Raw genomic sequence first — 17,189 nt, forward strand, 5'->3', positions numbered from 1 at the left:
CATGGCGTAACTGGTGCACGACATCTCTCGGATGGTTATAGTCGCAACAATAATCCTTAGCCTTGGCAAATCCATCTAGTCTATTATAGTATAATCCAACTGCATGTTTATTGCTTGCAGCATTCATTTCTGCCCAATTCGGTCTTTATTGACACAGAACAAATGAGCAGAGTTAGTAAAGTTTGTTGTGGCGCTAAAAACGTTGCTGACATTTGGTGAGCACAAATGTAGAATGGTCTGACATATTCACAGATTCTAAGAAATACAAAAATGACTTTTGTAGTGAATGCTGTGTACAGGTGAAAATGTTTTGAGATGCTGCAGCCATTTTGTTGGAGTGATTTACATCTGTGGTAGTGTACATGTTGGTGCTGTCTGTCAGGGATGGAAATCTTCCGGCTTTTTCCGTTTTTTCCGTCCGACTTGCCATTTGGGCCCCAGCTTTTAACAAAAGTCTACTATAAACAATACATATTATATATACTAAATGGAGATTATTTGTTGTAATACTGTATTCTTTATTTCAGTCAGTGCGCGCACCGTATATTTTCCGCCTTTTTTGTTTTCAAAACCTGTTTACATCCCTGTGTCTGTTATTACGGGGAAAGTTTTGTGGAAATTTATCTTGTCCTTCAAAAATGAAAAATGAATTTTCAGTCAGTATAATGCATCAGGAATGTTCACTCACATAGATATCTTAGTAAGTGGGAAATTTCTTGTATTCTTTTATCCAAAAAATTTGTTTTTTTTTAAATTTAAGAATATTCTCTTTTAATCCTAAATAACGTGGGCTTCTAGGTTTTACAAATTTTATAATTCTTTGATTGAAAACAATTTTATGCATAGATAAGTAGCCTTATTCATTGTGGTCAACTGTTAAAGAAAATTTGTCAATGAAAGTTGCAATGCTTTTTCAGTGTTGAAATTCCGCTCCCACCCACCATTAAATGGTTTTTGTTGGTTGTTTTTTGGCAGCTGGTGATGGAATACTGCCTGGGATCTGCTTCAGATATCATAGAAGGTAAGCCAAACTGTTTTTGTTCCCATCCTATTTTTTTTCTATCATTGTCAGCGTGTCTTAACTTGCTTCACTTTAGACTTTGGGAACAATATTGTAATAATGTCAGTGTAAAGAATCACATTTGTTTGAGATAAAATGTGGATATTTTTCGCTTTTTCTTTCCTAACTACTTTTGTATGTTTGTCACACTCTTGTGACCCGCTTTTTCCGGGGTGCCTTGAAAGTCGATGCAGACTTTGTGCTGTTGAGGCTAGAGAGGTGAGCAGGGTAAGCCTGATTCCCTGTAAGGACTTCTCTGTTGACATCCACCCCTTGGCGCTCATAGGACCATATGCAGTTGCGAGCGCTGTAAACCCCCTACTAAAACTCTGATGATATTTTTCTTACTTGTATCCTCAGTGTGCTCACTCACTGGGAAAAACTGGTTGTAATGAGCGTTTCCTTACACACACACACACACACACACACCACACTCACACACACACACACCCCACACTCACACACATACACACACATATCCCTGCCCCCTTGGTCTGTGTGGCAGGCTTGGGCTCATGCTTGTATGCTTGATGTCGTGGTGTGGGTGGTCTAAGGTCTTGTGGTTAGGCTGGTGGGTTAGCAACCGAAAGGTTGTGTGTTTGAGTCCCATCTGAGGCATGATGCTGTGTCCTTGGCCTCGGGAAAGACGCTGTAGACGAAAGTTTCACACTTCACCAGGCGGGAATGGGTACCTGGCCTTAGGCAGTGAAAGAGAATGTTAGTTTGTTAGTGTTTTGAGTGTGTGCAATCTGCAGCTTTTACTGTATGTTTCCCAGGAAGCTGAGAATGTTTCCGAGTCTAAAGTCTGCTGGAGTGGGTGGTTGGTGGGTGCTCTGGTGTGGTTTGCTTCTTCTTTCCTATCAAACATCTATTGTCTTTATCTCCCCTCCTCCTTTTTCGTGTTTGTTACTCTCTTGTATCACCTCAAATCTTCGGCACTTATATGACCTTATTGTGTTGCAAGTGCCGTATAACACTTACTAAAACTTTAAGAGTCTGCTGGGGTTATAGTGTGGGTTGTAAAACGCATGGAGCTTGCAGTTGAGTGGTCATACATGCTGTGCAAATGCTATTTATTGCCTTTCCCCGTTGCCTGTGTCACAGGCTTGTTGTGTTTTTTGCTTGTGTGTTTGGTGTCTAGTCCATGAAAGCCAGAGAGCCCCAGTGTGTTTTGTATCGTCCCGGTGTGTTTTGTATCATGTAGATGTTGTTCATTCTGTCTGTGTGGATGAAACGGGGGCAGGGAAGGGCTTACCAGGATGTGACGCATGAACGCACCTGAAAAGGAGATGTAGATGATAGGGGGAAAAACAAAAATTGGTTGTAGGGAGCATGCTTCTTTTATTCCTGGCTGGTCTCCTATAGATTCATAGCAAATAGTTTTATACATGTTTTCTACACAATGCTGTTTAATGGTGTATTTTCAGGTGGGGCAGAATGTGGAGACTGGCCTGTTTTTGTTTCTGTAATTGTCTGTCTTGATGAATGAAATGTTAGAAAAATTGTAGAGAGAGGGACTGGGGAAGGAGAGGAGAGGGAAGGAGGGGTTGAAAGGATCATGGTTGGAACTACTACGTTAATTTTATTATTGTAAAATGCATGGAGCTCTTTCTCGGTGAAAAAACGTTATGTGAATGTAATTTACTATCATCATCATTATGTCTGATATGTCTTTTTGCATGTGGGTTTTCAACTTTTTTTCTCAGTTATATTTTCTGGTGTTTTAGTTGAGATGTGGGGCCTGGCAGCATGTGCACCACTAAAACGAAATAAATTTCCTGATATGTTTTTGGTTTGCGAGTAGCCATTACATGCCGCTGCATAATGTAAATATGTGTACACGTGTTCGTAATGTTCATAATGTGTGTGATGTGCATCATATGGCTATCACTTGTGCTGTGAGAGACTGAGTGTCTGCTTATGTGTGAGCCTTGACCTGAAGTGTGTATGTCTGCATGTTCATTTTCTTGTGTTTTTATGAAGATAAAAAAAGGTTTGTAGAGCTGTATTGTGCGGCGGGAGTAGAGTTAGGCGCCAAAAAAATTATCTGCTTTATTGATTTGTTTTTTTGAAAATTATAAAGAATTTTTTTTTTTAATTAAAAAGAAAATGGTTATTATTGTTATTGTTATTCTTCTTCTCATTTTCTTATTAAAAATTTTTTTTGTGTGTGTGGGTGGTTGGCGGGTGCTCTGGTGTGGTTTACTCCTTCTTTCCTATAGAAAACTATCGTCCTGATCTCTCCTCCTTCTGTTTTATGTTTGTTACTCTCTTGTAACACCTCTGATCTCCTGGCGCTCATATGACCTTATTGTTTGGCAAGTGCCGTAAAACACTTACTAAAACTAAAACGATTCTTCTTCTTCTTATATTATTATTATTATTATCATTGTTATTTTTATTCGCCGTGCAGTCCACAAGAAGCCGCTGAAGGAAGTGGAGATCTCAGCCATCTGCCAGGACGCGCTGGACGGACTCACCTACCTCCACAGCCAGGGCAAGATCCACAGGGATGTCAAGGCTGGAAACATTTTGCTCACAGAAAATGGCACCGTCAAACTAGGTATGTGTGGGTGGTTGGCGGGTGCTCTGGTGTGATGCCTCTTCTTTCCTCTCAAACATCTGTCGTTTTTATCTCCCCCCTCCTTCTTTTTTGTATATGTTGCTCTCTTGTAGCACCTCTAATCTTCGGCCCCTATATGACCTTTTGTGTTGCAAGTGCCGTAAAACTCTTACTAAAACTAAAACTTTCTCAGAATCTCACTCATTCTGCTTCTGACAAATGTTTGCCATTTGACTAATGGGGTTGTGGAGGTTTACTTGACGTGCATATGTGAATGTGTTGCTTTTTGTCTTGTCCTTGTGCAGCTGACTTTGGCTCTGCCTCCCTGATCTGTCCGGCCAACTCGTTTGTGGGGACCCCGTACTGGATGGCCCCCGAGGTGATCCTGGCCATGGACGAGGGACAGTACGACGGCAAGGCAGACGTCTGGTCCCTGGGGATCACCTGCATTGAGATGGGTGAGCTGGATGCGGATTTATCACTGATTTTTTTTGTAAGCACTTTTGGGCCAGTGTACCACAATATGCGGAAGGCCCAGGAAGTTGTCTCACTTACAAGGCATTCCCCAATGTCTGGATCGGATGTGGGAACAACTTGACTTTTACTTTAACTGAGTTGTCACTGTTGAAGAAAAGTATTTGGATACGTTAGTCTTTAAAGTGAAAGCAAGATGTTGAGCAATGACTTTGAGCCCCGATTTGATATATTGTTGGCCCATTTTCGGAAAACTGGACCTTTTGTCCTTTTCGAATGGCACTTTATATAAATTTTCTTCACTTCACCCAGGTGGGAATAGGTAACCGGCTGTTGATAGAGAAATATGTTGTCAGTTTGTTTGTATTTGAGCATTCAATTGATATTTTTTTCTGAACAAGCTTTTTTGGTGGGTTTTTTTTGTTTTTCTGTGCTGAAAAATGGTATGAAAAATAGTCTTTCTCATACAATACCAGCGACAAGCATGTCTTACAAGTATTGTTAACTTGTGAAGTAAGGCTGCTTTCCTTTGTTGGTGGCATTTTAAGAATATAATTAGATAAGGGAAAATGTAGATAATTTTTTTTTGAGTTTGAAGGTACTGACATGTCTGTTTGGTTGGATAACTTACTGTACTTGAAAAATCTGGACGTTTCAGTCATTATTACGATTAATGGTTTTGTCTCATTTTGTTGTCTTCTGTAGCCGAGCGCAAGCCTCCGCTGTTCAACATGAACGCAATGAGCGCCCTGTACCACATAGCCCAGAACGACTCGCCCAGCCTATCCGGTGGGGACTGGTCGGATGAGTTCCGCAACTATGTAGACGCCTGTTTAGCCAAAACCCCAAAAGACAGACCCTCGGCCACAGAATTGTTAACGGTAAGCTCAGTGACTTGGGAACTGTTGTTTTGTTCCTTATCTCGGTGGTTTCAGAGCTCCAGCTCATGGGGAATTCCCACCCAAAGGTTTTGGTTTTAACTTTACACTCTAAGGGTCTGGCCGGGAAGTCTACCCCTAGATCCTAAGCAAATTATAATTTATACTTTACTTTTCCGATCCAGCGGCCATTTGGGTTCTAGCCCTTCGGTCTGTCGATATGGCAAAGAATTGACAGGTTTTAATCAGCTGTGCTTTGTCGCTGTAATGAGTGTATAATTTATACAAAAACTTGTGAATTTTGCTTTGATTTTTTTTCTACACAAGTAGGGTAACTCTGTTCACAAAGCGGGCGCCACCGGATTTTGAAGACAGTTTTTTAATTGGTTCAAAGAGAGGAGTGCACCGTCTTGTTATACAGGATCTTTGGTGACACGCATGTTCCCTCCTTGTGTGTGGGTGGTTGGCGGGTGCTCTGGTGTGGTTTGCTTCTTCTTTCCTATCAAACATCTATCGTCCTTATCTCCCCTTCTTCTTGTTCATGTGTTACTCTCTTGTAACACCTCTAATCTTTTGGCGCTCGTATGACCTTATTGTTTTGCAAGTGCCGCAAAACTTTTACCAAAACAAAAACAGTAGAACATTTTGTGTGTGACATGCGCGTTCCCTCCCCGTGTGTGTGTCTGCAGCACCCGTTTGTGCGGAAGACGAGGCGCCACGATGTGATACTGGAGCTGATCCAGCGCACCAAGACGGCGGTGAAGCAGCTGGACAACCTGCAGTTCCGCCGGCTCAACAAGCTCATCCTCAATGGGGGCAACGAGGAGAGCCTGCTGGAGGGCAACCCGGCCTCTATGGTTGACGATGTGGCTCCTGACGACAACTCTTCTCAGGTAGGTACACGCTTACACGCACGCGCGCACACACACACATATGCATACATACACACACACACAGACATATACACACGTATACACACATAGGACAATGTGGCTCCTGACGACATCTCTTCTCAGGTAGGTACACGCTTACACGCGCGCGCACACACACATATACATACACACACACACAGACATATACACACGTACACACGCACACACACATACATACATTGGACAACGTGCCTCCTGACGACAACTCTTCTCAGGTAGGTGCACATCTACTCACACGCACGCGCGCACGTACGCTCACATACATATGCACGCGCGCACACACACACACACACGCACAACCCACCGCCGCTGTTTAACATACTGTTGACCAGGGTTTTTAAAAATTATTTATGTGCGTTTTACCCAATAAATGAATAAGTAAATAATAAGTTACATTTTGATTGATCCCAGAAGGGCAATTTGGTTTAACGTGGCACACACACACACACACACACACACACACACACACACACACACACACACACACACACACACACACTTTGGTAGTCGCCAAACTCTGTCCACCATTTTCTCACTAATATTGCTTCTGAACCCAAGCAACACCATCTGCTTCAATTGCAAATATCTCGACTCCTGTTCAAGATAGATGTGTCATTTTTTCAAAGAAAGCAAGACAAATGAACAAGCTTTATGATGATGATACCAATAACCCCATTTGCCCCAAAATTGACGAGGGCCTGATTCCACCACGTCATTACACATTTATTATCGTTATTTACAATTCGCACCATCGTCATCGTCATCATCATCACGGACTATACAATTCTCCTTTTTCTTGTTTCGTTTTTCTAGAAAACAACAATTTTCTCCATGTCAGTACATTTTTACGTAACCTACAAATATGGGGACCAAAATCAGGACACAGACACGGGACCAAAAAATTAAAAATTATAAAAATATCTGACTCCCTCCAGGACGACGACAACGCGGACGGCAAGTCTGACAGTCTAGCGAGCCAGCCCAGCAGCCAGAGCAGCGTGACCAGCCTCAACATGGCGGGCCACAGCGACGAGCCCTTCTCCTTCGCGCGGGACAGACATGTGAGTGCCTTCTTTCTTCATCCTCACCGCTGCTGCCTTCCTTTCTCGCCCTGCAGCAGGGTACACAACGACACTTACATGACCAAATTTGAGTCAATAGTGTCATAAAACACCTACTCAGTCAGTCAAGAGGGTACACAGTGGCACTTACATGACCAAAATTGAGTCGATAGTGGTGTAAAATACTCAATCGATCAACAGGGTACACAATGGCACTTACATGACCAAAATTGAGTTGATAGTGTCGTAAAACACCTACTCAGTCAAGAGGGTACACAGTGGCACTTACATGACCAAGATTGAGTCGATAGTGGTGTAAAATACTCAATCGATCAACAGGGTACACAATGGCACTTACATGACCAAAATTGAGTTGATAGTGTCGTAAAACACCTACTCATTCAGTCAACGGGGTACACAATGGCACTGACAGGACCAAATCTGAGCCGATAGTGTTGTAAAACACCTACACAAACACTTTCCACCTTTTTCCTATCTCGGGGTTAGCTTCTCGATATGATTCTCTATGTCTTCCCACATTTCTGTACAGCCATTATCTCTGCGACTCTCCTCCAGGTTCCACGTGACGTGGCAAATTCTCCTCTGCAAGAATTGTTCTTGTTGGGCGTAGCAGAAGCCACAAAACATCTTTAATTGTTTGTTTTTTTCTATTGTTCTTGAAGAATTATTCTCTTCTGCAAATTATGAATAAGTTGGGCGAACGTTACTTGCAGCTGTTAACTTCTCTTCTGCTTTCATCTGAAGGGACAAACAATTTGTAGTTGACAAATCTCAGTGGGTTTGTTTTCCGTGGAAGCTGGGAAGAAATTCTTTTGCAAAGTACTCTTTGTATTTGCTCCTTCTGTTTGTTGTTGTTTTTAAAGAAACTATGTCTAGTATCTGAAGCTACTTTTTGGAGCTTATATGAAACAGTTAAATCTGTTTTGTTAGAATTCAATGAGCGAGCGAATGGCTTCTCCTCAATTTGCACAATGTAAGATTTTGCGCCAGAAATGGAATTTCTGTCAATAGTCTTGTACATGTATGCTCAAGCAGCAAAATCCATGCACCTTCCATTGCTTACAATGCTTCTTTTATTTCAGTTCTCTAAATATTCTTCATAACGCCAATGATAATGAAACAATTATTTCATAATATTCTGTTTTGTTTGTTGATAATATCACCATGTCCCCAACAACAAGTAGCTTGTGGCTCTCCTGGGCTCGGCATGTATTAACAAATTTTTCTATTATATCACTTGTCAATCAGTCCCCTGTCACCGTGCAATTACATTTACAGGTAAACTGCATGGAATGTGGAGTGCTTGTGTCTCATAGTGTGTCCTTGCTTATATCTGTCCCGTCTGTCAACAGAAACCTTTTCCCCTCTCTCGTGTGCCTCACAAAAAACGCCAGGGATCACAGTTCTCGGGGGGGGGGGGGCGCAGTCTCCAGTTTGGGTGTCTTTCTTTTCAAGGGTTCACGTTTAAAAAATTACCATAAAAATCTGCATTAATTTGTGAGCGGTGAAGCATTTTCTACTGCAGTGTTGTTTTAACTGTCTAGCAGAGGCAGAGGAAGAGTATTGCAATTAATTCCAGTGCTGTTCAACGGAAGATTTTATTTTAATTGTGCTGTGATCCCTAGCGATGATAAGGTGCAGAAGTAATTTGTGGATCTTTTACTGCCAGATTGTTAGGAAAGACTCGTGTTACTCTCGTTTTGTCTTTGTCCAGCTTAGAATTGACACGCTTTAGTGTAACACCTAGTGCATTCTGACAATCAAATTCAGTCGGGATTGAGTCGGGGCCGGCCAGATTTTCCTCTATTGAGGAGCAAAAAGCTACTAAACTATTTTGCACAACTTGACCTTGAAAAAACAAACGATTCTTCAACTTTGTGGCTTTGAAAAACAAACGCGTTTTATTTTGAAGGTCATGAGTGAATTTGGTTGAATTGATCAAACTGTGCTAAGATTGTAGCTTTTGCGCCTCTGTGGAGAAAAATCTGTCTGGCCCCAGCTCCGTCAAAGGAATTTAATTTTCCGTGTGCGCTGGGTGTGAGGCTGCAGGTGGTGGGCAGCTTACGTGTGACTTATCCAAGCGGGAGATAGCGCGAGGTGGACGCTAGAAGAAAAAGGTGGCGTGTTGTTGCCCTACACGGAGCTCACAAGCTTTCTGTGTAGCGTGCTGCGCTAAGCCTGCATTCCCAGCTACTCGGCACAGCTGGCAGTTGCTGTTGTGCTGTCTCTCCCGCAAAGGCCGGCCGGCGTCTGAGCCGTAGTGATGCAGCGTCTGTTTCTTGGGCAAAGGAGGAGAGTTCAATATTCATACCCCCCCCCCTCAATCCATCGATCCATGGTCTGTCGCCTTGTCAGTGTCTGAGAGCTGACTCCATGTTGCACTGCTGGGCCATTCCATGGAAAGAGACAGGCATAACGCAGGGATGCCTGCTGAAAAAAAATCTGATCTATGGTAGAGCCATCCCTTTTTTCTTTTTCCTCTTTTTTTCTACTTTCTTTTTAATTTTTTTTTAAAGTTAGAGGAAGGTACCATCTAACAAAAACATAGCTGCCACTTTCCCGCTAAATAGCGGAAACTCCGCTACATCTAGCGTTTCCCTCAACTTTCCTCCTTCCTCCGCTGGACCGCTCTTGGTCGCAAATTTCATACTTTTTTTTTTCCACGCGGAAAACACCGAACCGGGAGAGAGACGAAAACGCGGTTCGCGCATGTCCGCCGTAGCTTTCTACTTCTGTTCTTCTAGGCCCAGCGCTAGTTTCACATTGTTTATTGTTGTGGAGCAACACAGTGTCGATCGGGCATCGGGACGTTAGCGCGCCGAGTTGTCATTGAAATTGGCGGAAATTCGAGAGAAATTGATTCAGAATGCAAAAATAAAAGGAACTGGAATGAGAAAGAAGCAGCCGGTGTGCGACTTGAAAAGTTCATTAGAAAATTGAACTAGATCTAGATCTAGCCGTTTTTTGCGAAAGAAATCGCGGCCCGCGGCACTCCTGTGCCTGTGCAATTGCGGTCCCGTTTGTTTACATGACGGCTATTGTGGCTGCTGCGGAAGTGAATCTAGATCTAGATCTAGAAAATCTATCTCTAGATATAATCTAGATCTACACATATTTAGATATATCTAGATCTAGATTAGATAGCCTAGTCTATAATTTTAATTCAGTTTATCTCTAAATAAGAAACACACTACAGGGGCACTAAGTGCAAACGGGACCGCAATTGTACAGGAGTGCCTGTTGTGTATCCTTGATCCGATACTGCTCTACGTCTATGTATGTACACGTTTAAAGTGAAAGAAATCTTTTTATGAGGCACCAGCTGGCAAAAAACACTAGATTTTTAGTCACCAAGTCCAAACTGTGTCAAATTGACTCGAATGCTTGTTAGTCAACTTACTGCCTTATGTTGTTTTTTTGTTGTTGTTTTTTTTTCAAATACATTTTAATTCAGTTGCCTATGGTTAACAATATGACAGCTTTCCCTTCCAAAACCGTAGGCTAGATTTTCCAGTATATATTGCCTCTGGATCTCACTGGTTTCGGAGAGCACGCGTACGCCTTCGCGTGAATTTCCTCCTTTTTATAAATTTCTGAGTGGCAGCTATGCAAAAACCCCCCCAAAAAAGAGTAAAGAATGGCTCTCTTACCGTGTAGGATATTTTTTCAATAGGCCATCATCATCTCTGCGTTATGTGTCATTTTCTATGAACTGGCCCAACTGCTGTCTGTATGTTGTGTTCACCACCACCATCATTTAATTTTGTCCATGTTTTAGCCAATGTGTAGATAGATCTTTCTCCCGTTGACCACCGACATTTCAATCCTGCAGTTCCAGTGGTGGGACAAAATCTGTAAATGTTGATGAGACAAAGCAGGCCCACGTTTTTTTTTTAAAGCTGCCTTGATGGACATTTAAATAATCTCAGCCATTCTACAACCTTTGTCAAGTGTTTTTAAATATAACCTGTGGTTTTGTCGATGATAATGTTATGTCTTTTTTTTTTTTTTTAACGTAAAAGTTGCAAGAAAGAGTACATCTTTTTTTCTTGTTTGGTCAAGTCGTGTTTGTTTAGAAAGTTTTTTAGTCTATAGGTAAGTCCAGTATTTCATCATAGAGGCCAAAGTGCATTGTTGGATACTGGTCTAGAGCTAAGATCATAAATGTTTGAATATTCTTCCATGTTGCTGTTGTAAAGATAAAACTACAGTACCTGAATTCTTCCATGTCGCTGTTGTAAAGATAAAACTACAGTACCTGAATTCTTCCATGTCGCTGTTGTAAAGATAAAACTAGCGTACCTGACTTGTCTGTTTCCGTGACCATGATTTTCTGCCTCACTTTGCAAGGGTGGAGGCGGCGGCTTTGAGTGGCCATCTTTCACATGTCGCAGTGCTTCCTACAGCCCTTACCTGGCTTCCAAGGTAGCTTCAGGGAATGATTTCCTCGCCTTCCTTTTTTGATGCACCCCTTTTCTTTTTGCATACCTAATTTTTTTTTAACCTCATACGCTCACTGCTCTTCTCTTCTCGTTCTCCATATCCCCAACCTCTCTCTATGCAATGTATGCAGACAAGGCATGCCAAGCTTCAATGATGCCCGTTATCTTTAGTAAATAACGTCAATGTTGTGCACATAACACCAGCAATGTCATGTTTTGGTCTCTTTTACCTCTCCTTTCAAGTTTCTAAGTTTGAAAGTAAATGTGCAGACTCTTTCTGACTTTCAGTAACTGAATAGCCATCTTCCATGACTGTAGGATACCTTAGAAAGGAGTTCTAATTGTTCTGTTTTTCCAAAATTTCAGTAGATTTACTAAATGTCTACTCGATCCTTTGTTCAAGTAGGAAGTGTCCATGCCTGGTTTCCTTGTTGCATCTTGTAGAAGCATCCTGACAGATAGATAGATGGACAGTTTGGGAATCGTAGAAGTTGATCGGCACTGTCCTATCTTATCGTAGCTTCCGGCGGGGATTTTTCCACTCTGTATTCTGTAACTGCATGCACAGCTTGTCACACACACACGTTATTCTTACATTTGGTTCTGTGAGGACGATTCACTGGTTGGGCAGAGTGTAGGGAGAGAGAGACCCTTAAGTTCCCGTCTGAGGACAGTGTTGCGTCCGTCTCTTTTCCTCACTGCGGTTATTCTGATCCTGTTCATTTGGTTTATTATTTATTGTATTTTGGTGAGTCGTTTTCTTTACTGCAGTATTCTCGGTAAACTTTCTTTCTTTTTTTCTCTGAGGATTTGTTTTGTATTTGTGACTTTTGACTTGCTGTTGTGGCTCGTGTCGTCCCCCATTCCTTCTTTTGATGTTGTGAGCATGCGTTTAGTGTCGTAGCCTTGGTGTCACAGAGTGTGCTGCATGTGTTGGGATCGTGACAAATTATCACTTCGAAATCTGTTGTGTTGTTGGAAGTCTTTCTTTGTACACATTTGGAGCTCAGGTTTTTTTAAATTTGTTGTTTTTTGTTTTTGTTGTTGTTTTTTTCCTGTGAGTTAAAATTCTGGTCTCGACGTTGTGTTATGGGTGGCGGGTTTCAATTTTCTCTAGAAATTGTCACCCATGAAGATTTTGTTTGAGTGAGGAAACTCCTGCTTCGGTGCTTTATTCAACTCAACATTTATTGCGGGTGTAAATTCTTCAGCTGATATTGTCCACAAACCCAAGGCCTGTTTGATAACAGTGCTCAGGGACAAAGATCATAGTTGTAGTGCTCTGTGATTTTTGTAGCTCTTTGTAAAAAAAAAGTTTGCCAGTTTTACCATCACAGTAGCGATTGCACCAAAGATCGTACATAGCAAGATAGTTCACTCGGCCACAAAAGTGTCCACGGAAGTCCGCGCATATGGTCCAGATGGCGCTGCAGTCTTTGTTTTGAAGCTGTCTTTCTTTTCTCCAGAAGAAGGATTGGAATAGCACAGTTTGTTCGTTTCACTTAAATTGTTTTTCACACAAGTAGGGTAACTCTGTTCGCAAAGTCTGCACTTTTTCGAAGAGGATGCCACCGAATTTTGAGGACACTTTTTTAATCGGCTCAGAGAGAGAGAGGAGTGAACTATCTTGTTATACACCATCTTTGATTGCACCAGTACAGATGGAGATGACCAGTACAGATGTAAACGACTCGTATATTTCCACGTAGAACACGCGTATTTGCAAGCCATGGCACTCACTTGTATTTGTTGATCTGTGACGTAATTCTTTGATCTCCTATCTCTATCTGGGTCTGTAGCAGCATTTCTTCCTTGTATGAGTTAGAGTAGTAGAGTGTGCCTAATACACTGTCATAATACGCCGCTGAACGTATTACAGTATGGTGGGAAAGAGCCGGGAAGGGAGTGTCTAGAAAGGGTTGGGTTGTTTTTAAAATGTTGTTTTTCTTCTGCTCTCTGACATTGATGTTGTAAAAGCTTGATTTGTTTGGATGTTTCTGGGACCTTTTGGTTTTGGTCCAGATAAACTGGTATGGTTTGAAGTTCACGTCATTTTTCGGTTTCTTTTTAGAAAAGTCTTAATTTGGTTTGAATGGAAGGTAGAAAAGGAGTTAAATGGGGAGTTTGGGGCAAAATGTCGCGGTACTCTCTCTGATGCTCTCATTTGTATTGTGTTCCTTAGTCTTTATTTTGAGAGTGCAGTCTGTCTTAGCGATCCTCGTTATTTCTTCTGGGTTATAGTTTTGTGCAAATGTCATAGGGCAGACTGATTGTGTGAACCTAGTTTGTGGGTGGTTGGCGGGTGCCCTGATGTGGTTTGCTCTTTCTTTCCTATAAAACATCTATTGTCCTTATTTCTCCTCCTTTTTTGTGTTTGTTACTCCCTTGTAACGCCTCTAATCTTCGACACTCATATTGCCTTATTGTGTTGCAAGTGCCTTAAAACTCTAACTAAAACTAAATTGAACTTTCAAGACCAGTGTCTGTGGTCTTGCAGCCAGGCCTGAGTTCGATTCCTGAATGGGGAAATTTGTTTTACAGAATATCCGTCTTGGTGTCGGGGTGTTGTGTCCGTCTCGGCTGGGGTTAGCCCAGACAGGCAGTGTCACAGGCCCAGATCCTAAATGATGTATCTAAATCTTGCTGATGGTAGCGTAAAAAACACCTCCATATTAATTCTATATGTGCATGTTGTAGCTAGGCTGAGAAGTTAGCAGATGGCAAGTGCTTGTGCCATTGTAGTGGTAGTTGTATGTACGTTTGTGCCTTATTTGTATGTGCGTTTGTGCTGGATATGGGATCTCTAGCTGTGTAAAACTTATCGACTCTGTTATCGTCATGCTTCATTGTAATAGATGGTATCATAATAGATGATAGTTATCAGGATGCACCATTGAATCATTGATTTTTAAAAAGAATGTCCTTGTATAATGTCAAGATTATTTATAGCATTTTTTTTTTAAAGTTCCACGGGGAAAGAACATTATGCTGTACAGGCATTGATTGTAGAAATCTGAAGTGTGTGAATAGGCCATCTGAAGTGTGTGAATAGGCCAAAATGATTGTACTTACTTGTCTTATGACCTTTGACATGATGATCTGTATTACGGGATTTGGGAGACCCACTGTTATTGTTATCTAGTAAGAGACGTGAGATAAGATAATGGTAGACAGATTCTGAGATACTCTATCACAGCCGGGAGTCGTCTTCAATGAGAAATAACTTAATTTCAATTTTCAGCTGACCTCAACTTTTCCATGGATATTTTTCTTTACTTCCAGATAGTTCATAATTGGAAGAAAAAAAATAATTTAAAACCTGATTACAGCATTTTATTTTTATGAGTTTGATTTGTTAATGTATTAGGAAATATAAAATAAATGGAGAAGAAAAAAAAAAGATGAGTAAGCAGTTCATTGTGGGTGTTATCATTGTTTTATGATAATGTTTGGTATTTATTCTCTGGCGATCTCTAGTCATACTGTTTGAACTTGTTATCTATGTTTCCTTGTTGGGGATAGACTTACCAGTTTGTTGTCATGTTTTTAAAAATTGGGAATAGACCTACCAATTTGTTGTCGTGGTTTTAAAAAAATTCATAGTGCAGGGATGCCTTTTTTCACCCCTGTTGTTTCGGTTATTTTCATTGAAAACGACAGAGCTAGTATTCTAAGCATTTTGTTTTTTGTTTAACCCTATATTGATTGTGTCTGTTAATACAACTTCGTAAATTTTCAGGTATTTTCACAATATCCCAGTGGCGTACCTGCATCATAATGTTCCAAAAAAATGCTTGTCAGTATTTCTTTTTGATGATGGTGCTGCTGCTGCAATCTTCAATCATTGTCATATTTTGTGAGGGTTTAACTGAAAATATTGACCCTGGAACTTAAATTTGTCCTTTTTGTTGTCGGGAGCTCTGGTGTGGTTTGCTTCTTCTTTTTCTCATCAAACGTCTATCGTCCTTATCTCTCCTTCTTTTCTTTGTATGTTACTCTGTAGTAACACCTCTGCTCTAATATTTGGCACTTACATGTCTTAATTGAGTTGTAAGTACTGTAGAACTCTCACTCAGACTATGGTAAAACTGTTGTAAATGTAATTTTTGTCGGTTTATGTGATGATGTAGGAACTGTGTCAGGACAGGTTTTGTCCAGCGAGACCTCCTCTGGGACGTCGTTTTTGGCTCTCTATGGCGGGGACTGACTGTCAAATTGTTCATGGGGCGTCTGTGGGTGGTTGGCGGGTGCTCGGGTGTGGTTTGCTCCTTCTTTCTTATTAAAAAAATCCTCCCCTTCTTCTTTGTTGTGTTTGTTTCTCTCTTGTAACACCTCTAGTCTTTGGCACTTGTATGACCTTATTGTGTTGCAAGTACACTCTAACTAAAACAGTTAAATGGATACCCCTTCCATGACTTACCATGCAGTGGGAAGGAGGTTGTTTGGTAAGGGTGCAAGGACTGGGTCATATCTGTTCTCATGTTCTCAATGCTGTCTGCCTGTCTGTTCCTTGCTTTGATCAATTGTGAGACAGAAACGAAGGGGGGGGGGGGGAGCTGGGGGAGATTTGTTGAGCTGTGTACTCATTACCGTCTGCCTGTTCTGCCTGTCTGTCCCTTGCTGTGATAAATAGTAAGACGGAAAAAGACATGGGGGGTGGGGGGAGACTTGTAGAGTTGTATACTCAATGCTGTCTGTCTGTTTGTCCCCCTCGCTGGGCCAGGCGTCCGGAGGCAGCCCCCGAGGGTTCGACGCGGCGGCCAACAACTTCGCCACCATCCGCACCACCTCCATCGTGCGCAAGGAGATCAAACAGCATGAGCGCAGCAACGACTACCGCAACTTCACCGTCTACAAGAGGCTGCGCCGCGCGCACCAGAAGGAGCTGCAGACGGTTAGTTAGTCTGTGTGTGTGTGTGTGTCTCTCTCTCTCTCTCTCTCTCTCTCTCTCTCTGTGTCTGTCTCTCTCTTTGTGTGTCTCACAACTTCACTGTCTACAAGAGGCTGCGCCGCACGCACCAGAAGGAGTTACAGACTGTTAGTTAGTGTCTCTTTGTGTGTGTCTCTAAGTGTCTGTGTGTGTCTCTTTGTGTGTGTCTCTAAGTGTCTGTGTGTGTCTCTTTCTCTCTGTGTCTCTAAGTGTCTGTGTGTGTCTCTTTCTCTCTGTGTCTCTAAGTGTCTGTGTGTGTCTCTTTCTCTGTGTCTGTGTCTGTGTGTGTCTCTTTCTCTGTGTGTCTCTCTCTCTGTCTCTAAGTGTCTGTGTGTGTCTCTCTCTCTCTCTCTCTCTCTCTCTCTCTCTGTGGATGGTTGGCGGGTGCTCTGGTGTGGTTTGCTCCTTCTTTCCTAACAGACATCTATCGTCCTTATTTCTCCTCCTTGTTTGCATATGTTACTCTCTTGTAACACATCTATTCTTTGGCTTTTATATGACCTTATTGTGTTGCAAGTGCCGTAATACTCTTACGGGGGGGGGGCTGGTTGGAGTGTCTTTTGACCCGCTTTTTGTTCTCAGATCGAAACGAGATTCAAGTCGGAAATGGACGAGCACAAGCAGAAGCTGGACCGCGAGTACGAGAGTCTGCGACAGCGGTTTGTCCGCGAGTTGGAGAAACTGCGAGTGCAGCATGTGGTGGAGCTGGAGAAACAGGTGAGTGGCTGGCTGGCCAGTTTGTCTGTTTGTTTGTTTGTTTTTTTGTCTGTTTGTCTGTCTGTTTAGTGGGTGGTTGGCGGGGGTTCTGATGTGGTTTGCTTCGTCTTT

General features: G+C 42.1%; 1 protein-coding gene across 6 annotated transcripts in view; it reads left to right on the forward strand.

The window, feature by feature from the left end:
* Positions 1 to 17,189, forward strand: part of LOC101864260 (serine/threonine-protein kinase TAO1) — a 30,439-nt gene that overhangs the window by 5,255 nt on the left and 7,995 nt on the right. For 3 of the 6 annotated variants that reach the window (XM_005109659.3, XM_005109660.3, XM_005109661.3), the window contains exons 5-14: positions 976 to 1,021; positions 3,474 to 3,623; positions 3,929 to 4,081; positions 4,803 to 4,978; positions 5,665 to 5,868; positions 6,843 to 6,968; positions 8,238 to 8,267; positions 11,340 to 11,414; positions 16,155 to 16,325; positions 16,944 to 17,078. In XM_005109659.3, the coding sequence (XP_005109716.1) occupies positions 976 to 1,021; positions 3,474 to 3,623; positions 3,929 to 4,081; positions 4,803 to 4,978; positions 5,665 to 5,868; positions 6,843 to 6,968; positions 8,238 to 8,267; positions 11,340 to 11,414; positions 16,155 to 16,325; positions 16,944 to 17,078 (1,266 nt within the window). The remainder of the gene's footprint in view (positions 1 to 975; positions 1,022 to 3,473; positions 3,624 to 3,928; positions 4,082 to 4,802; positions 4,979 to 5,664; positions 5,869 to 6,842; positions 6,969 to 8,237; positions 8,268 to 11,339; positions 11,415 to 16,154; positions 16,326 to 16,943; positions 17,079 to 17,189) is intronic. The other 3 variants (XM_005109662.3, XM_035972701.1, XM_005109663.3) reach the window with 3 other exon arrangements.

Source organism: Aplysia californica, unplaced genomic scaffold, assembly GCF_000002075.1.
Source record: "Aplysia californica isolate F4 #8 unplaced genomic scaffold, AplCal3.0 scaffold00802, whole genome shotgun sequence".
Lineage (NCBI taxonomy): Eukaryota > Metazoa > Mollusca > Gastropoda > Aplysiida > Aplysiidae > Aplysia > Aplysia californica.